This window comes from Cinclus cinclus, chromosome 6, assembly GCF_963662255.1.
Source record: "Cinclus cinclus chromosome 6, bCinCin1.1, whole genome shotgun sequence".
In the NCBI taxonomy this organism is placed as follows: domain Eukaryota; kingdom Metazoa; phylum Chordata; class Aves; order Passeriformes; family Cinclidae; genus Cinclus; species Cinclus cinclus.
Genome location: NC_085051.1, coordinates 51,075,223 through 51,098,013, shown reverse-complemented (window position 1 = coordinate 51,098,013; position 22,791 = coordinate 51,075,223). Strand labels below are relative to the sequence as shown.

The following is a 22,791-nucleotide window of genomic DNA, read 5'->3' as shown; positions in this document are numbered from 1 at the left end:
AAAGACACTAGAAAATTGCAGACATTCGCAGAATAAAGTCTTCACTAAACGAGATCAGGATCTCTAAACACACCAATCATTCTTTTGACTTTTATTCTGGCAGACAGCTAGTTTTCCCAGTTCTCCTTTGCTCTTAAAAAGGAAAGATTCCAAAGGAATGGAAATGCAATAGATGTTAAGAGCAGCATTCTTTCCCCTATTCTAAGACTTGGAGAAACATACTGCTTTTCATTGATATGAGACCACTCTAAGGAGAAACCTGCAGCCTAAGCATCCTTTAAATGCCAGCAAGAATTGTGGGACAGCAGCAGAGCCAGAAGCAAACACCCTTGGACAGAGATGTCAGTTCAGCATTCTCTGTACTGGTACCTGCCTTCACTCCTGATTTCAGCACAAACTCTGCAGCACCAAGGCCTCAAGCAGAGGTGAATGAATCATTTGCTCATCCCTCTAAAAGGCTTGGAAGATGCAACCTCTGGAAACTACACCAACTTCAACAGACTGAGAACTGCAAAAATTTGAACATATATTAAGATGTAGGACTCATGTTATACATTTGAATTTGGCTACATATTTTAATGTCCAAATGAATCAATAATGCAGGGCTGCCCATGACAGCTTGTGGTAGCATTTTACTGAAGCTATACCACACAATTAGAAATAACCTGGAGTCTTCTTTACCTTCAGAGGAAGAAACATCAGAGCCCCCTCTGGCAGCTGTACAACTTTAACATCTTGATTTATTTCCACAGAAATAGCCTTATCCTGCAGTTCAGAAACAGCAGTGGAGAGAAGAGATAAGCCCACTGTTTGATTAAGTTCTTGCAGTAAAGGTCTTGAAGTAAGAACAGATATTTTCTTTACCCAAAGCAGAATACATTTTGATAAATACAACAAGCAGTTTGATTATTTAAGTGACACTGAGGATAATGCTAAATTTTAGTTGTGTAGCAGAGATAACTTTGTAATGAAATCAGGTTAGCCAGAACAACAAGAGAGCACCGAAAAAAAATAGATAATTTATTTGGATAGTTTTGTTTTTTTTAATTTAACTGAATATTTTTAAATTGCTTTGAAGAATTCACCCAGCCTAAAGACTGCAGGGATAAACTTTGGCTACAATTCTAAAGATTTGGCTAAAATCTTCTCAAGATTTTTCTGCATAAGATGTTATTTTGCAGGATGGATGTACAGTATATGAACCTCCATTTGTTCTAATTATACTAGGGTCACCCAGACTGAGAATTTTTCCAATTTTTCTTGAGGAAACCATTCTGCTTTACTACAATTATTTGTACCTTTACTATGCTTACGTCTCTCTAAGCACTGGGGAAAGTAATGGGAAAAACAAGTTTATGGTCCAAGTGACAAAGGTCTCTCAGGGCAAGGTCTCCTGCTTGCCCTGAAACAAACTGTTCCTTGTGTTGCGAGTGTTCTGCCTTCTAGTACACACATCAAATTGCTGCATGTGAATGGGAAGTAGTGCTTCCTATGTAAATTAAAGAGCCCCCAGACAGCTCCTAACACAAAGCTGCTTCCCATAATGACAATTCCTCATAGGGAGATCTCAACAAGGTCCAAATCTCTGCCGCAGGAATTCCTACTCAGGCGGGTCTCCACTGGATGTGTGAAGGTGGATTTTACCTAGTATGAAGTCGGTGAAAAATACTGTTAAGCCTTGAAAGCTGAGCATCAAAGAAAGAGTAACATGATGGTAAACAAGTGATTTATTATATTAAGGATATTTGCATTTCCTGGCCACTCACTCACTCTAGGAGGCAAATGCCTCAAAAACACATCAAGATTTCTCACAGTTACACATTTGACTCCCAGGATATTCAGAGCCTCCTATAAAATCTGCTGCCTCAAACAAAACAGTTTGCCTCACAGATGGGGAAGACCACCTTGTGTGCAGCAGCACACACACATTAACCCTCAGCAAATTCCTGACTTTTTAATGCAGTACAAGAAATCCTGCTCTGACTCAGTTACCCAGAAACGTTGTAAAACAACTTTTTTTTTTGTTTGGTTGGGTTTTTTTTTGTTTTTTTTTTTTTTTGCTAAGCTCACAGGCACAGCCATTGCCATAACTCAGCCTTGGCCCTGACGTGGGGTAGGGTTTATGACCATGTCACGTTTACTGTTACCAACAGCAGCTTCACCTTCCCTTTCAGCTGCCCCACACGTTATGTTGCTCATAACAAATATATTTCACTTCCACAATTATCTTCAGCATGTTGGGGCCATTACACCCATTGCCACACTTTATATCTGTGTGACTCTACCCTAAAGAGGGGAACGGTTTGGGTTTGTTTCGCCAAGTAGGTACAGCCCCCACCAGCATTACTCCAGCTGTCTCAACTGAAACTTGACTAATTCACACTAATTTTAGCATAGATATACAACATTAGCTTTGTCATGCTATTTTCTTTTTAAGTTTATTCCTTTGTCAAATGAAGTGAATACAGCAACTCCTCTTCATGAAGCAATTCACAAAGCATCAAACACATCATTAGAATACTCAGATTTGTAGTTTTTCTTTTAGGGAACTCAAGTATCTACATATTAACAGCTTTACATAAAACAAAACTGATTAGCTTTTGTTATTTTTCCTCTGCATATCTGTGCAAACCACTAAACAAAAAGGGGCCTGGCATTCATGTGACAAATAACAGAAGACTGCAAATATGTTTAATATTCTTTGTAATATAGCTCAGTTCCTATAACATCATTTAGATTGCCCTACGGAGTTTCTGTACTTTGTACTTTATAACATTTAATCTCTCTCCTGTGAAATCCTGAAGAACAATCTATTCCATAAGTCAACTCAACAGAAAGTTATTGACAATGATTTCACGAAGAGCTTTGTCCCAAAAGGCACTGGTAGGTAATTTGCAAATCTAATGTACATCTAGTCAGCAGAGGGTTTTCAATGCTCACTTACATTCCTACAATGTAGCACAGTCATACAGCCCACCTGAACAAGAGATCTTTGATTATGTTTTTCAGCAATACAAAGCACAACATATTCAAAAAATAACCTTAAAAGAACAACTACTTATTTTTTTTTACATTCTGCACAAGACTCTGGTAAATAGATTTATATTATTATGTCAGGGGCTGTTTATTTCAACAATAAATTCAAAAACATTAAACACAGACACAGTATTAATTTTAAAATACAGGATTTTTTTTCTTAAAACCAATAAGCATATAAAAATTTTGTATTTGGTTTACCTAGATATTATAAGCTGAAGAAAAACTACAATAATTTAAGACACAAGAAGCTGTACTTCAAAATGAGATTACTACTGTAGTCCAAATGTTTCAGAGCTAGTTTCCAGATGTAACTGACTTTTTAAATTTAACTAGGAGTACAGCTCAAATGAGAAGTCCTGCTACACAGGACTGGGTGGAAGCATCTACAAATACTCAGAACTGTACATGTTAAAAAGTATCTGGTATGCTCCCCAGCAACAGTTTAGAAATTAGGTAACAAGCCTGCATATTTATTATGATTTTGTCATATTATGGAGATTGTATCATTAATTTTCATTTTTCAGCTTGTGTAAGAGCATGGTTTTGCAACTGGAAATGAAAATAATAGCTCCTTCTAAAAACCTAGGACCAGATTAAAAGCTAACTTTCTCCTATGTGGATGTTGACTTGAAACTATGAATTACTGACAGTTATCAAGGAGCAGATATGAACATACTGACACCTGCAAACATTGCCTGGCATTTACACAGGACCCAATTAAGTTATTTTTAACTAGAGAAGTAAATGTAACATTTAGATTCTTGTAAAATACACACCACTGCCCTCCCCTGTTTTGTTCTAAAGCCTGATGAACACACTTCATTTAGCAAGCAATAATGCCTAACTGTGGTGTTCTATCACGAGGGGCTGCCTCTCATTACATTCCCATAGTGCAAACCTACTTGATCAGCACATCAGTGCATGAGAAATCCCAGTTAAAGTCAGCCCAGAGAAATAGCTGTGTATCCCTGCAGAGCATCTCACCAGCCCCACTCAGCAGCTTTGACACCCAAGCTCAATTGCTCTGGGCAGCACAGCCCTGAAAATGCACATAAACCCAAAGGTCCACCACAGGTCCCAGAGTGCTCAGCTCCTTGGCACCACTGCAACATAAACATTTAAACAAAGCAGCCTCGGGTTCAGCATTTCTCACTGCAGCAGCTGTGCAGCACATCTACTGAAAGCGTTACTTCACCTAGAAATATTTCATTGCATTTACGTCACAGCCGCTGCAGACTTACAGAACAAAGAATTGCAATATTAGAAGTTAATGCAAATAGTTGGGGTTTGGCTTACTTGAAAATTCTAGCAGCATTGTAGGCTACTATATATTAGCACAAATTTAAAGAAATTAGTGACTAGTTTTGCTCAAACTTTTCAAGAGTATTTAAATCCTATTTAAGCACATAAATGTGAATGATTTCTAAAATAAACAAGGAATATCAGCAGCTGAAAATCAAGTTTTTTGATATTCCAAACTCTGTACTGAGATACCCAAGAGCAGATTTCTCAAAGAAGAAAAGAGCCCTTCATTTATAATGGCAGGTGAAAAAAATAAGCAAAAAATGTTTTGTTTCAACCCACTTTGCATAGCAGATACATGGGTGAAAGCTTTTTGACATCATTACCAGACCAGTCAGTTAGAAAGGGTCTATGACATTACCTAAATATTTAAAATCAAAACCTGGTGGTTGTGAAAAGCTTTTCTTCAAGAAATTTTACAGATGAAAAATTGTCATTGAGAAGTTTCCCCAGTGAAGTCCTTACCAGTTCCAACACTATTTTCACATAACATGTTGAAGCCCCATCCACAATCAGATTCACTTTATTATTTTAGCTTCCTATTGCCCAATGTATCCTCCATTTGTGTTGCCATCACTAAAACACTTTTACTACTTGAAAAAATATTCATCATTCCCCTTGGTTATGCCTTCATGTACCCGCAGTTATGTCCACTCCCACTGCAGAAAAGCACAGACAATTAGTTTAATTAATCTTCATGACTGTTTCCAAAATTTAGTAGCTTTTCTTCCTGTTCTCTGAACTAGCTTGAAATTGATATCTGAGAGATCAACCATCTGCTTAGCATGTTGTAAGTACTAAGTACTGTCCTGAATTAAAAACTTTAAAGTATTTCATGTACTCTACAGGACAAGATTATTCTGAAATGTAAGCTACAGGTTATTACCAGGATTTCAATGGACTCTCCATTCACATAGGTTAATGAAATGTGTAGGCAAAGAGAATATGCAGTTTGTAAGTAACAGTAATTGACAATAGAGGTTTTCTGCTTATTTAATGCTCATTTTGTATATATTTAAATGCATGGTTTTTTAATACACATACACATATACATATAAGCACACGTAAAGTGCACCGCTGCAAGCAAGTCGAAAGAAAAATACACTATTGAAGAAATTTTTATTTTAATGGAAAAACTTTGAAGAGAATCCTTGGATATTTCAATTAATATTCTACCTGAAAATCAGAGAGGAAAGATGGAAGAGGGAACATGGAACCTAGAATATAGGGAAGATTTTCTAGGATCTATGAGGGGTTTATTTTGGTTTCAGTGTAAGCTATCTTGGGCTGTGGAATACTCTCTGCCAAGAAAAAACATTCTTAGAGAGAGAAAAGCATACAGAGCTTAAGTGCTATGAGTGAAAAAAACCCCTTCTGGTATTATCATAAGCCATACTTCTTTAGCTGAAAATGTCAACACACCTTTGTAATACCTCATGACAGATCTAGCCTGCCAGTCTAATTTGCTATTGCTTCTCTTTTCTTATGCTGCTAGGGGGAAAAAATCAACTGCTTGCTTAAAAAAAAATATTATACACATCACAGTTCAGGTGTTCAAAACCAAACAGAATGAAACAACTGATTATCCATGCTGTGGTGGTACAGGTAAAGAGTAGAGAGGGCCTAAGCAACTGCAACGCTTTCAGAATGATTTAAATAAAATATGGATTTTATATTGAGAAACCTTTAGAAGCAAAATACATTTTTCACAGCAGGAAAGAGATTCCAGAAACATAAGTACTACCTTGAGTAATTATTGTTAATTAACCAGCGATGAGGCACTATTTCCAAATGTGACATTTAAAGCACATAATGTGATTGTGAATATTCACAAAGATAATTAAGTTCATCTGCTTCAAGTCCTTGATTTAGGCACATCTGAAAACACCTCTTAAACTATCATTAGACCTGTAATCAAGTATTTTGTTGCTCAGGAAAATTGCATACCTTTGCTTACCTGCTAATATTGGAATATGTATTCAAATGCTAGTTTTTGAATGGTTTTTGATAAGAAACTCTCCTTAAGGCAAACACCGAGGGAAAAAAAAACACTAATTCTGATTGCTTTCTCAGGAGGAACTATTAAAAATTAATTCTTCACACTACCAGATGGAAAAAAAATAAATTCTGTTTCCCTAACTGAACTCAAGATGACAAGACTGATGTGAGCCATATTTGACTGAAAATATTCATCATCAAGTCAAAGGTACCCCCAGTACATACTGAGGATACTATTCATGTTAGGTTGTATACTTTCTTCCATCTTTATAGCTAGGTCCATTTCTCTACAAAAAGAAAATGCAACCAAATTCAGGGATGAAATACAAGGTATAATGTAAAAATGTGAAAAATCAGAAAATGCACTGACTTCATTCTGTTGGAAAAAAGTTTTAACCACTACCATCTTCAGATGCAGGAGTCTTTGACCATCAACTCTGAACTTGGTCTAGATCAAGACATTCTTGAAGAAATAAACTCTGAAAATAGGGAAAAAATGACCCCAAGAACAGAATGTCAGAAGAGTCAAAACTTGGTGTTTTGTCCTTTGTTCTTTTAAGAGTAAAGACAGCTTCTTTCCACTATAAAAGAGATTAATGAATAATGCGCTCCAAGATGGACATTTACACAGCATTCTAAATTACAAAAGGTTAAATTTACTCTATTACTCTCCAATTATTTGACATACAGGATTCTTAATCAGTCAAAACAACAATGTGAATAATTATGTACTCTAAGGATGTCCTACTGGCCTGTATCTCTCAGCCCGGTTTGAATAGTAGTTTTATTCTATACCACAAAACTTTCTCCCGATCAAACTTTTATCAAGGATTATGTTTGACGAAAAAAATAAGGCAAAAAATCTTTCTAAGAAAATGAAAAATTGAATGTTCAGTTGTGCATAATGCCAAGAAACTCCCAATCTTGTCTAAAAGCCAGTTCCTGCTGCTGCCTGGCTGCATTAAGTGTAGATTTACTGTTCTACTTCAAAGCCCACTGCAAGCACTGGCAATGCCAACTGCCAGGAGAACAGAGGGGGTGAGACACTCTGTGCCACAGGGCATTAACCCCAGTCAGCACCCTGCTCACACCAGCAGCCAGCTGGACTTCACTTAGGAGGGTGTCATCCTCCAGGAAAGTGTTTTTCCATTCCTCAGCAAGGAAAGGAGAACACCTGACCCCAAACACAGCATACATCTCATACATGCAAGTCCAGGCTTGGGAAGAACCTCCTCAAGAGATCTACATGTTACCCAGCTTCCCCAATATCTCTTTGCTTAAACTATAAATAGACTGAGAAAACAACAAGAAAAAAATGTTCTACAGTCTCTGGAGATGAACAGTGAGAACTACAACCATGTTGCTGCACTCCTACTAAAGGCATGTGTTCACATAAAAGTGATCTTCAACCAGACTAATCAATAAAATCATAACTGTAGTTCTCTTCCAAGTGCTCAAAGCATGTTTCAGAGAAAATCAACCTACTCAGGATTATTCAAAAGAAGAAATGCAGGAGAAGAGTAAAACTTACTATAGATCTTCCTTTCCCTTTCCTTATTCTGTGCAAGAACACCAAAATGCTGTTGAAACACTTTCCTACAGTCATTTAGTAGTGACCTTTGGCAAGTTTAATGAGGAATTATTCTGTTGCCATATAAAGTGGTCAGCAAAATAAACTAAATACTACTACACTAACATTACTACCACCAAGCATAACAGGTTAGCCCTAAGGCAAGCCAAGTTGCCAAACTGGCATTAATTGAAGGCCAACTGGTCCAGTGCACATCCTCAAATCCCCCAGAGCAGTGGGTTACTCCTTTTTATAACAAAACAACCAAGGAATACAAGGAATAGTAAAAAGCAAAACTATGCCATTAGTATTTTCTCCTATTTTATTTGTAAGTATGACAAGATAATGTCTTCAGACATTTTAGGGGAATAAATATATATGTTTCTGATGCTCATCATTGAATTTACAGCAAATTAAGAGAAAAGCAACAGCTTAAAACAAGTTTTTCAATTGAATCCATCTGCTCTACAGAGCTAGCATGATGGTATTAGAGCATATACACCATAACACATAGATTACCGTATGTTGTTTTCTCAAACCATTCTAAAATCCAAGTAAAGTATCCTCTGAATTATTGCAGAGATTTGTACTAAAGAAGCTTAAAAATTAACACCCTATGTATCACATAGTCCAAATGAAAAATCAGAAATTCTCAGCCAAAACATCAAATAGTATCAAGAATGGTTGAGCAAAGTCAGACCAAACAGCAAGATTCACACCAACAGAGACTTTGATGTTTTAATCATCTGTACCAATCAATCTTTTTTAGCTAATTCCCACTATGTACAAGAGAGATGGGCTTTTGAATTATGAGTAACATGGTAAACTGACAAGGAAAGAAAAGAAAGAAAATAGGAAAATGAAACGAGAACCATCATTTTTTACTCTGAAGACAAGCAACTTTTACATTATGTACAATGCTCACAAAAAAAGAGCAATTTTAAAATAAGTGTATATATCCAGTAAAGGATATTTAAAATCATTAGTTATTGAGGACTATCCTCAAGAGCAGAGTGTTTCTACCATGCCATCAATTGTCATCTTTTAACATAGGGTGTTCTTTATTGTGGTGAGATTCTGGGACAGCCACACCTGAACTTTATCACAAGTTTTCCATAAACCATGGATTCTAGGGCATATGCTCATATAGCTCACATTCTCAGCCAGCTAAAAGCTCTGAGCATGACTAGGTTTTTCTGTAGCTACAAAATAGCAATTGTACATTCATGCTGGGCAGACAGCGCAAGAGAGTAACTTCCCACGCACACCAAAACAAAGTGAAGAATTCCCATCTAGTTTGCAGTTAACCTTTAAGTGTTTTGTGACTAATCATGGCACTATGGCTAACCCTGTGGATGTTCCTCAAATGGCAAGTTCCTGGAAAACACAGAAGTGAAAAAAAGCTACAATATCTTTATAAATCAGCTAGTGATTCAAGCTACCATTTGTTCTAAAATATGAAAAATCAGAATTATTTTAGCTTGAGATGAAGCTAAGTATAGCAAAGACACTTAAATCCCCTCCCTGATGTACACTACATATCCACAAAAATTTACTTCAGATACATTAGCTACTTCACACACAGCAGTGGGCATATTTGGGATGACATTATTCAAGCAGAGCAGTTTGACGCACATGTTCAAGTAATTCAAGAGAAGCATACATTTAATGACAGGTAGCTACCAAGAATTACTTTTAAACCACTAAATTCCCTACTGCTGCCCCTATGTGGGGAGTAGAACACAGCATAAATTTGGCAGCTTCTCATCAACTTCAGAATGCAGTGTAGTGCGTGTAGTAGTGTGTTAAGAATAACATCTGTGCTCACAAGACCTAAAAGCACAAACCCAGTAGAGGTTACTGACAGGCAGTATTCGTGCCCAGAAAACACTTCAGCAATCAAGATCTTACCAGCAGGCACAGGAGAAGAACTTCAAATGTATTGCAGCTCTCCAGGAGATAATTAGCTGAATTACTATAGCCATTTATTAAATAATCTGGTTTCCCCTTCATCTCTATTAATCATATTCATTAGCATCAATCACTTCTTCAAAGTCACAAACATTTATGCTCTGTTGAAAGCAGGAATTCCTCATAAGTGCTAGACACCTCAATTTCAGACTTACAGCACTTTGGAGGCAAATTGCCTCAAGTATCCTCAGTTCCTACAGGTAAGGAAGGACTGGCTACTTCAACAAGCAGATCGCAGAGACTCTTGCATGTCTCAGATTCGGAGCATTCACCACTGCTGTAAGAAGCACTGTTCCATTCAGAACACCAGTCTTAGCAACTGCACTCCCATCTTCTGAAACACTGTGTCTACTCCTGCAGACCTGTGACTTATTTCTAAAAACAAGAAGGAGAAAACCACCATAGACAAACTCCTTTTAGTTTTATGAGGTTTTTTTCTTAAGCTTCAGTTAAACAGTTGCTATCAAAATCCAAATCATAGATGTTTGTACTGTACCTCAATACTATCATACTTCTTAAAAATAAAACTGCCAGTCAGCTAAGGCTACTCATGTACTTTACAGCTTTATACTGAGGTATGTACATATATAAAATCAGACATCATCTTCTTCACACAGTCAATAAAACAAAGTACAAACAAAAAGGAGCAATTAAACCTGTTATCCACTGGGAGCCGCTGGCACAGCAGGGACAACAGCTATGGACAAGTTCTTGTGACCCAACCATCAGATGAGTGGTGGTTGTTAATCAGCACAACAGAGCTGGACACTGCCAACTGTGCATCCACTGAGAGTGTATTTGTGCAATGGCTCAGAGTAACACATCAACTGCAGCAGGTCTAAAAATAATTGTAGAGAGCTGTACTTACGGACTAATTTCTATTTGGAAGAAATTATCTAGTCCAAATTTACAGGCTAATTCTGTCCATCCCAAATGTTAACCAGCTGATTTTCTTATTTTAAGAACTATTTTTGCAGTCTTACTGCCCACCCTGATTTGGAGTAATATCTTAGAGGTAGTACACAGTGATTTAGAACAGCTATCTGAGCTTTAATGAATCTTGCATTTATCAGTTAGCCCGGGCTAGTGACATTTTCTTTATAACTTCATTCTTTCAACTAAAAAACAAACTATTTATTATTCCCAAGGCTATTGAGAATATTAATAAGTGTGGGGGGGACCCAAAACACAAACAAAAACAAAGAGAAAAACCTGATAAATCAAAACAAAATATTAAATATCCTCTTCTCTGGAAAATATAGATGCAATCCTAAACCCACTGATGTCAGTGACACAACCCAGTATTAAACATGAAAACTAGTCATTTAAATATGGAAATAAACTATTAATTATGTCAAGCAGCTACATGTTTTGCTAGCAATGAGGACATTTTAACTAGCACCATTTCAGTACCACCAATCAGAGTAAGATTGAACTACCTAATTAATTTTAACTTCTTCTGCATTGTTAACATAGTGCTAGCTTTAACATGTTTATATGACTATGTCAGCCCTAACCACCTGCACCCCTAACTCCCATCTTTTCCATAGAAAACCAGCTGTGTTCCTCCCTTAGTAGATAAAAATACAAAATTCCATGCACTAGTCACAACGTTTAGAATGAGAAAAATTCTTTTAAAGAGTACATTATAATTTGGCAAGAGTCAAGGAGAACAGAGAAAAGGACAAATTCCTGGTTCTGACTTCAGGAAGCAAGGTGTTACATAGCTGGCACATCCACAACACACAAGCACATGCAGTGTTGACTTTAACAGGCAGTATTCTTAATCCATCAACCAACTGAAACATCTGAGAAAGGCTGAAGTTTTTATAACATTTTCAGGTATGTTCTAGAAGAAGAACAGCAGTTTTACTAAAACTAATATAAAATAAAGCCTCCACAAGCACAGTGAAGGTAAAGATGAACCTTAACAATCTAACCAGCCTGTCACCCAGCAAGCACTAGCTGGAAGGCAGACCCAACACAATTCCATACCAGCCACGAAATGTTTTTTCTTTGAAGAGAGATATTACTGCAATGAAACATGCTATGTATGATAAAGGATAGTAAGTCATTAGTTCCACAGTAATGAAGCAACTTCTTTAAAGAACAAGGGATTTTCTAATGTTTCTTTCTCCTATAATTTAAAGGGAATTTATAACCAATAGTTGTTTTTATAGAATAAATATATAGCAAAGGCATCAATTAAGTTCTTTCTAGGAAACTTCATCCAAAGATCAAGAGTCAACAATCTCTGGTACATTCACTGGTATTATGACCTAAAAGATGCAGTTATATGACACACGTTAAAAATAAAATCTGCTTTGAAAAAAGCAAGGACATTAACGTACCACAAAGAATAGAAACTTCAGGAAAACTCTTTCTAGCCCTGATGCCAGATAAATCCTACACAAGTAATCTCTCTATAGAACCTGAAAAAGTAGAGCAAAATTTCTCAAAAAGTTGTTTCCTTGACAACATTGACAAACCATGAAGGGTAAGGAATCAAAGTCAGAAGATGCCCTAGCTTTGTTAGCAGTTTTTATTTTACTATATAGCAATATGCAAGATGTAGCTATAAAGCCAGATTTCTAGAAAAGAAGCCAAGTTAGATCAGTCTTATTTATATTTTCAAACAACAAAAATATTCAGAATTTCTTAACTGTTACAAAAAAAATGAGATACTCCTGTAATACATTGCAGTCACTTAAGAACTTAAAACTACTCTAGCTCTTTTTATTTTAAGTACCAAAATCTTGACTTTTTCATCAGCAATCTTACTGACAGACCCAGAATGGGGAGAACACCATCACACAGCTCTCCCATCTCAGCTGACATCCTGCCTTTAGACTGCCCACACAGATCCTGTGTGTAACTGGAGAGCTTACCTTATGACATTACTAGTTCAGATTCATTAGAGGCACTGCTCCACTGACATCTGTAGCCCTGACTCTCTTCCCTAGCAGGCTGGCTGTGTTGTGCTGGCTGCACTGTTGCTTTCTCCTCTGCTACTTCAGAGACACAGTAAACAACTGGAAGAGCTCCCAATAGAAAGGAAGTGCAGAGCTCACCCATTTGGGACAGATGGGTTGCTAAGAAAAATGTCAGATAAAGACTTTAAATTCTTCATACATCTGCAAATAATGACACAAGTAATCAAAACTCTTTTTAGGCAACATAAGGGAACAGAATCCTTCCTTCCACATCAGCAGTAAGGATATTTAGAAGTCATTCTCCATGCTTTTGGATTTCCACAGAAAAAAAGGTCTGTGAAAAAATACTGTCACAACAACCATGTTATCCTGTGCATCTCACCTGTGGCCGTTTTGCACCTGTTGATCAATGTCAACCAAATTTTACAGAAGGCCTCTGTTTTTCCCTCAAGGCTTAATCATGCTAAGCTGAATAAAAGACACTGCAGAAGCCCCAGAGAAAGAAACTTAAGAGGATTTGTAGTCAGACTCAAAATACAGACAAGGTCAGTAACTTCCCTGCTCTTGGAAGAACTTTTATTTTCAAAATTTTTCTTTAAAAACTTCCTAATTTGTTTTTGCGGGGGTGAGGGAGAACACAGGCATACTAGCTACACTGTGAAATCTCCATCCCATTCTTCTCCCCCACAGCCACATCCTCTAACACAGCCATAAAGCAGTCAAAAATGTTTCACAAGAACACTTAGGATATCACTCTTGTATTCTTTAAGGAGATCTTAAGTCAGGAGTATTTCCAAGTGGAAGAAAATTCATGACATCACATGAACAAAAACCTCACCCACAAGCTGAGGCTCACTGCATTTTTTCCCTCCCCATTTTCCTCAAATGTCAGTCTTCATATAAGTGTCAAGATAAATTCTAATCCAAAGTAGTATTGAATTTAGTTCTTGTTAGTGCAGAAAGAAAGAAACAATAGCTTATCAAACCCTACAGAGATGAGGATGGCGCTATTTATACTCAAAGGAACATACTCCTTTGAAAAAATTCTTTGAGGCCTATGCATGTGTCAAACACTCTGAACATAATAAAAACTATACAAGTCATCTCCAGCTGTGGATACTGAAAAAGTGAACAAAGGCTTTACTAGGATTTCTGTTTCCTTGACAACAGCATCCCTTGAAACAAGAAAATAATTTAAAAAATATATCTCTCTAACAGCGATCTCTAAACATTATCAAGGTACTAAAACACCAAAAGTGAAACAACTCTTACCCACACAAACTTTTGGGATGAAGAGATCACAATTCACTGCTTTCATGAACTGTTCTTTGCTGATACATGTCACCAGCTTTTGCAAAACAATTGTGAGAGCTATCCATTACATCCTGACCTGAATTACCATCTACCCATGGCACAGCCAGAAGCTTTCACTGATGGTCAAGTACATTCCTTCCTGCATGATGTTCCTTTTCTTTCAAAACTAAGCATTATGGAGGATCCTTCTCATTGAAGTGTACGAAATAATTTTGTTTGAAGAAAACCAAGGTACACAAAAAAGGCTGGTATTACTATGCATGTACCTGTCATATAAGTGTACTGCCATCTTGATAATCAGCAATCTTAAAAGTCACTGGAAAAAAACACGCACAGTTCTAAACAGACAAGGGGAGAAGGCCAGAACCTCAAAAAAGAAAAGTCTGCTTCAGTATTTCAGAACAGCCTATTTAGTAGCCTCTTCAACAAGAAAACAATGGGGTTTTTTCCCATATCTAGGTAAGCAGCACACAATATCCAGAATATGAGCATTTCTTTGACACTTCCAAGATAATCGGGGAGAACTACTGCTTATTTTTAATATACATTATTTAAAATGTATCAACAGAGACCTTAAAAACATTTCAAATACAAAACCGAAGTGTCAAATAGGATGACTTCCCAATTTGTCATCTTATCATCACCGACAGCTAAAGGAATGTTGCCACAATTATATTTTAAAAATCAATCTAAGAGCTGCCCTACTTGAGGTATTAGCAGCATGATAGCTAATTCTGCTTAGTGAACAGTTTGAATCCAGCCTAGCTGTGACAGGGCTACAGCCATCTGACAGCTATGCCTGAGTGTACAGGAAATATGATAGCAGTTTAAATTTATTCCTTAATAAACAGACATGCCTGTGACAGAACAACAAAAAAAAATGCCTATTCCAAGTGAATTGCATACAGAAGGGTTGAAAACAGAAATATTCAATTTTTTTACTCTGAGACAGAGTAATGGCCAACATCTAGGAAATTTGTGTTGCCACTATCTGCGCCACACATAGTTTATGGATTGAGGCTATCATCTTCTATCATTCAGTCCAATACAACAGGATCAAGAGAAACAAAATTCCTGGAATATACTACTGTGCTATCTTTCTCCTAACAGAGTCATAAAGTAATAAAACACTTTGAAAGTATGATTGAAAATTGTATTTCTTGTGGAATTTGACACACTCCAGGAACCAAAATCTGTACATTAAATTTAATGAGTATGAGTAACATACCATTCTAAATATAATGATCACAAAAGGATCTCAGAAGACTGGAGAAGTATCTGGAAGAAATCTCTTGAGGTAGCAAGTTACAAAGATGAACTACTTAGGAGCTCAGCAATCTCAACTTGAAAACAAGCACAGACAGAAGAGGACTTCAAGGCACCACAAACCTTTGACTTGTTCTTCTTTACACATCTACATAGAGACTGATCCCTGGGCTAGACAGGAGGGTCTGAACAAGTATGGTTGTTCTGTTCTTAATCATGGCAAGTCAGCAAAGCCCTTGTTCATGAGGCTGATATTATTAAACTCATCTTTAAAACTTTCACTTTACTTGTATATATAGAGCTGTGACTAAATGACCATTCAACTAGGCCAATAGAGAACAAAATAAATAAGAAAAACTTGCAACAATGTATTAGAACACAAAGTACTATTAATATACCTTTTGCATACTCAAGAATTGCAGCATTTTCTTTCCTTGACCTTGTTTAACAATGGAAGTGAAAGTGCTGAAAATTACAAAATCCTCTGCAACAAACATAACACCTGCTGTGATGCTCTAAATAAAATATGAGAAACACAAAATTAACAGCTAACAGATGATTATATAAAGATGTTACCTTGAGTTAATTTTAAGGCAAACTAGAAAATACAGAATACAGGCATAGGATGCTGAAGTTATAACAGTTGTTAAAAAGCTAAGTCCAGCACCAGTAACTAGTGAAAATGTTAACAACTGTGTGGCTCTGTGTAATGATAAGATCTTCCAAATAAAAGACACTGACAATGTGAATGCAGCATTGTGGTTTCTGCAGTCAATAAATGTCTTTCAAGACACAACTTTTTAATGTTCTCTGCTACCAAAGGCATAAAGCTGTATTCAGTGGTAACCTGTGATTCTGGATTCTGTATTTCAGGTTCTAAACCAGAAATACCTAAACAAGGTCTGATATTCAGAAAGCATTAAATATTCACACTATGAGAACCAGGCACTTTAACAGCATGATAACTCTCAAACTTTATGGAAAAAAAAAAAGTAGATGAGATATAAAAATCATGAACACTATTTTGGTGTTTAAGTAGGAAAACACAAAAATGGCAGTAGATGCCTAAAATTCATTTTCAGCAGCTATTCAAACAGAAGGTAGAGAAATGCTATTCGACGAAAAGAAATTTAATCAGTTCAGACAATATTTCACAGTCCTTAAAATACATACCTTAGCTAAAAACATAAGTCACTCACAATACCATTAGAGTGTAACTGTGAAGAGCAGTACTGCCACAGTAAGAGCTCCCCATTCCCTACAAATTTAAAATTTAGCATTAAATATTATTATACTAATGTTCCAGATTTGAAGAACTGTGGGTAATTTGCAATGCCTATCGCTTTCCAGATGGAGTTCTATCTTATTCCCAGGTCTCTCAGAAAAGTCAGGGGTTTTCTTATACATTTAACAACCCATGCATAAACTTATAACTTTGGTCTTTCAACACAGCGTAGAGGCAAATATTAATTTGAGTCTTCAGAGGCAGTCTAGTTCCCATCCCTTTCTAACACACTGAGGTGCCCCACCTGCTGGTAGGAGTGTTACTCTAAAGAATTCTGCCCCTGAGCTGGTAACTGACACTATTTTCAACTTTACCACTTGATAACTGTTTGAGGTGTTGTAAGTGCAGCAATACAAAAAAAAAATCAGATCAAATACTTTTAAAGAAAACCATAAAATGCTCTCACACAGTTCATTCATTCTTACCTTTGCAAGATGTTTTTACTAAATGCTTCTGATGACCTTCCAGCTCTAGGCTATTCTTCAGTCAACAGAAACTTAAAAAATCAACTCATTCATTCTAAATACTTTAGCATGACTTATACTGATTCATAAAGATGTTGAAGTGCACTTTTCAACCCAAGAGAACATAAATTGAAGACTATTCTCTTCTCCTGATTTAAACAGGATACATACACATACTTAAAAAATTTAAAAAAAAAACCTAATCAGTTCCATATAAACAGTTTAGACATATATCTGTGTGATATGAATGACTTAGTAATCGCAATTTAGATGGGAATAAAAATTATGATCATTAAACCAAGTGTTTCTTCCTTCTCCATGCCAAGTTTAAAAAAAAAAAAAAGAAAATCCTTTCCCACAAAGGAAAATTCTTAGCCTGTTGATGAGAGGAAATTATTAAGCATGTAAGAACAGATAAAATATACAAAAGTGGCTAAATACTATACAAATTGAGCCCAACTATAGAGCTCTGGTTCAAGCACGACTTAAACTACCACAGTCATCTCAACCTATAGCACTCAGTTCTGAGAAATCCCCACTAATATTGGACTCTTCAAAACATAAATGTCTTAATGCATAGGCTGAATATAAGGACTGAACCTAAGACATTTACACTTAAAAGCAGTCACAGTTATTCCTGTGACTAATTGAAAGTACAGAGTTTTGAGGCTCAGTATTGTCTCTTCTCTCTGATCATACAGAGATTTTAGGCTTTTAACTGTGCTTCGAGTTTTACCCAAATGAGATGTTGAAAGTAAATCATGCAAACATCCCAAGTGCCTGCATATTCCCAATAGAGGGAAAAGAGGACACACATCCACTGCCTGGACTTAAATGAGCAATCCCAAGCAGGTGTTTTGGGGGAAAAAAAAATACAATCTGTGTCAAGTTAAAAGGATGAAGAAAAAGGATAGTTGACCTGCATTTTCAATCAGTTGTTTTAGGCTTATACTGGAAAATTGATAACTTCAGGCAACAGTAGACAGACCAAATTCAATTCCCAGAAGGTAAAGCAGTGCTGGCACAGTCACCAGGGATTTATGTGCTCGTGATCCCAAAAGGGAGGGAATTTGGGAGCCTAAAACCAAGTAAATCCTCGGTGTCACCGCGCCCTCTGCTGCCCAGGACGGCCCGCGTGTAACAGCGTGACAGTGACAAGATTACCTAAGAAATAACAGCAAGGGACAACCATAGCTTGCTGCCTTCCAGAAGATAAAGTGTGGTTTCAGATACTTCCTAAGAGTTCCGTTATCCCTTTATTAATTCTTCAGACCCTCATGCTGCTCTGATGTGTTGCCAACACTAATTTATATTTATATTTATATTTATATTTATATTTATATTTATATTTATATTTATATTTGTAGCTATATTTATAGCTATATTTATATTTATAGCTATATTTATATTTATAGCTATATTTATAACTATATTTATAACTATATTTAATTCAATATTTAGATTGAATTTCCAAGGTTTGGGGGACCTAAAACAGTCAGATTTCTTAAAAAAACTGGCTTTAGTGTTAATGACTGCTTCCAAGCAGGCATGGTAACACGGATTCAGAAAAATAAATTTTCTTTATGCTCAGAAGAAAAAGCAGACTGGCCATTATTTCAAATTTTAATAATTTTATATTGCAGCAACAACTTAGATTTTAGATTTTTATACCAAATTCAACACATCCATAACTTCACTTGTCAGTAAAATGAGGCTCTGGAACAGTCAACAAACATTAAGCAGATGATGTGACAATTTAAGACAAAAGTTCAAATTCAGACATCTGGACATCAGTATTGTACAATCTAAATTTACATTGCTGCTTAGAAGAAACATCCATCAGCCCTTTTTGCATATCTTAGCCTCTTCCTTCTAAATTTGTTCTTCAAGCAACAGCCAAGATATAACAAATATACTAAAGATGACTTGCAAGGAGAAACAAAGCTACTTTTTTCCTCCATTTAATGTTTAAGAAAAAGAGGTTTAAAAATCCTGGGAAAGAAGATGGAGGAACTATGTTGGCATGCTGGTACAACGGATGTTCTTCTTTTCTCTATTTAGGAAGATTTACTAAAGTCCTAAATTTTAGAAGCAAGAAAATAATTGTACCTGCCATGTTAAATACATGTTAGATGTAATAAAGCATGTCTTCCACCAGAAAGGATATTTTCTGTGCACTCTTACCAAACTATGCTCCTGTGCAAGGTCACTTCAGAAGACTATTATTTGAACCCAGAGGCCCAATCAGTCCTATAACTGGGAAAGCATACATATAAAATACTTTTGTTACCCATTTTAAAAACAAAAGCCTCACTGGACTAACGAAATTACCAAAGAACTGGAGACAATTTAATTAAAGTTAGGAGGAAAATTCACTCTGAGTATTGAGCAATTAACCCTTGAAACTAATTAAAGTGTGAAGACCCCTTAGATCATGACAAGACACTGTTCTGAGACACAAAATCCATCTGACCTGACCTACCTCCTCCAGCAGATGTCACAGAGGCTGTCAGAAAGGTAAAGGTCTTCAAAATATTATTCCAGCGTTAGCAGTTAGTTGCTTAATGACTCAGGGCAGAATCCGTGTGCATACCATAATGCTCATAGGCCATTGTGATAAAACACTGATACAGATCATGAGAAATGACCTAGAAGAAATCTAACTTCTTAAGGTCTAAAACACTGACATGACTAAAATAAAAAAACAACCCAAGACCACCAAATTCCAAGCTAATGGAACTAACTGTGGGTAGAGTGAAGGATTCGGCTGCAAGTTCATAATAATTTTATAAAGCATCTCCTCAAATTCTGAGTACATTGGAACTGTTAAATATGCACAAGCAATGATGTTATTTCCAGAAGAGCATTAATACAATATTTTTAAGTCTGATGATTGAGCTAGAAAACATCTTGCTTTACATTACCTTGACTGTTTTGTCCATAGAAGCTGAGAGAAGCATGTGACTTTGTTCCCGTACAGGACACCACTGGATTTCATTAACAGGGCCACTGTGTTTAGACATGTGAAATATTAAGCTTTTAGGAACTTCAGTTACTTTATATTTAGATGCCAAATATGGCTTAATTAATTCAGAGATCTTTCTAAAAGTCTGCTCTCCTGATACACTAAACTTAACATCGCAATCTGAGCTACCTCTCTGGTCACATTCTTCTTTTTCAGGCTTACTGGAATTTTCTTGACGCAATCTTTTAGGGATATATGGTCTAATTCCTTTTATGGTAGTAGTGTTGTCTTTATATGTTCTCTTCTGGGAAATGCCATTTCCAGAATTTGTTGAAGAGCTTGAAGCCTGTTCATAGTTTTTGTAAGGCACAGATAATGCAGCATGGCCAGAGTGCACTCTGGGACAATAAGGAGGTGCCAAGTCAGTGTTGATATTCTGTGCATAATGCTCAGGGGGATCTTCACAAACTGTGCCCTGGCCAGATCTGCCAGTGCTCCCAGCAGGGTGCATTTCATATGCATATTTTGTACTACCAGGTGCAAAGTGTTGAACACAACTCACAGAAGAACTCAGCTGGCTTGTTTGTCTGCCAGAAGCATCAGGGGCTTCAGTCTTTTCAGCTTCTGTCTCAGAGTCTGAATCTTCATAGGCAACCAAACTCATTATGGCTAGACACAGCAGACTCCAGAGACCTCAGTGCTGCAATCCTCCAAAATTATGATCTAAAATAAAGAATTGATTATTCAGAGCACAATTAATTACAGAGTCTACAATCTGAGTAACTTAGGGATATAAATATGCCTTTCTTAAAAAAAAAATCAAATCTCTTATTTCTGTTTATTAATGGAATTTATTCCACTATAATAACACACTGCACATTCTATTAAGCAACACGATTTGCCTCCAAGCCCTTTGCATACATTTTTAATGCATTGCAGAGGTGTATTTGCATACCACAAAACAATGACAATGAGATGAAAAGGAAAACAACCTTGCAATATAAATACAGCAAATTACTTTGCCTTACTTCCAGCATTACTTCTACACACACACACAGAGAAGAAGTTAATTATAATGTAGTGGTCTTGTATGTACATTCATAAGAATACAAATACTTCAACTATTCTGGAGTCAGTCTAACAATATCTATTTCCTAACAGTACAGATGATTTGAAATAAGTGTGTAGGGGTTCAACTGGCAGTTAAAATGCAAACATGTTTTTGACCCCTTCAGCAGCCTTGCAGTATGAGGAAATTTTCCAACTATATCCACAGAGAATGTTTCACACGGCCTTTAGTTTACAGATCAGATATGTCAGAAGCTACACTGAATTCACTATTTGCATCTACTTACAGAAAAATGAGAGCATAGATGACTCAACTGTGAAATAGGTTTATTTCAACATGTGCAGGAGAAAGAAATCTCATGCCAAGACTGCATAGGTAACCTGCAGAATAATTCACCCTCCTAATAATCCCACCAAGATTTTTTCCAACAATTTGTATGGAGTGTGTGGAGTATAGAGTTAACTACATTCAAACAACTGATGTGTCTGCAAAGTAATATTTCTGCTCCGCTGTTTATAGTCAGGAAGTACTGTAAGATTGATTAAATGTGACATTTTATTACTGCTTTGTTTCCTTGCCAAGCTGTTAGCACTCATTACACTGAAGAGATTTAACCCACAACACTTTCAGACAGGCTGCTGAAATTCTTGGTTCAGGTTGGCAAACAAACTGCCCTTAAAAGCATCTTGATGGCAACAGGGAATGCAGCATGAAAGTCAGTATCTTCATAAGCATTTGCAGAATTGACACCACAAATGTAAGGACACCACAAACCTAGGTCCTACAAATACTTCTGCAGCAGTAGGACTCTGAAACTTGCAAAGATTATTCATTTAACTTCAGAGTTAGATCTGAATTAAAATAAATTATAATTAGATCTTGAATTAAAATAAGCATGTTTCACATAACCTACAGAAGCGTTACATGACTCTATAATCTGTTATCAAATTTCTAAGCACAGATCCAGAAGATAGGTACTTATTAAGATACAGACATTCACCATCACAGATCTTTCCCAAAATAAGTGAGCAAGACATTTAACTGGAACAAAGTGACCAACATTTCAGCACATAAAAGCAACAAGATCTCCCTCTAGAGGACATTTTGTCATTATCTGAAGACAGCTTTAAGCGACAGGAAACAGGAGCAAGAAAAAAATCTTTTTTTTACAATACAGCTTTTAATTCATTACAACAATATTTCGTTTAAACGGTGTAAAAAAGAGCAATGTTTCATGAAAGCTTAACAAATCAATTCAAAAACAGTAAATTTAAGTTCCTAGCGATAAATTGAAACATCAAATAAATAGGAGCTTTGAAGGACTTCAGTAATTGTATCAAGTGGTTACTGTTTGTGTCCCAGTGCTAAATACATTTCCCAGCCAAATGCATCATGTCCAAAGAACAAATAAAGTAAGAAGCTGACCTCTGGCTAAAAGCTATAAACTAGGATACACAAGTGGATTGGGTTATTAGACCTAAAAAGTTACTTTAGTTTAATAAAAAAAACCCCAAGCTGAGATTCAGAAGTGCAAGATAGTGCCTTACAAACAGAAGGTTAAAAATGTTTCCCATGAGATACTGAAAAGAAAATGTTCCATTACATTTGGTCAGAA

General features: G+C 36.3%; 1 protein-coding gene across 1 annotated transcript in view; it reads right to left on the bottom strand.

Moving 5' to 3' along the window:
* WDR25 (WD repeat domain 25) overlaps positions 1-20,774 on the bottom strand; it is a 55,806-nt gene extending 35,032 nt beyond the window's left edge. The window contains exon 1 of the mRNA XM_062494665.1: positions 20,067-20,774. Coding sequence (XP_062350649.1) covers positions 20,067-20,771 — 705 coding nt within the window. The 5' untranslated portion in view covers positions 20,772-20,774. The remainder of the gene's footprint in view (positions 1-20,066) is intronic.
* Positions 20,775-22,791: the final 2,017 nt, after the last annotated feature.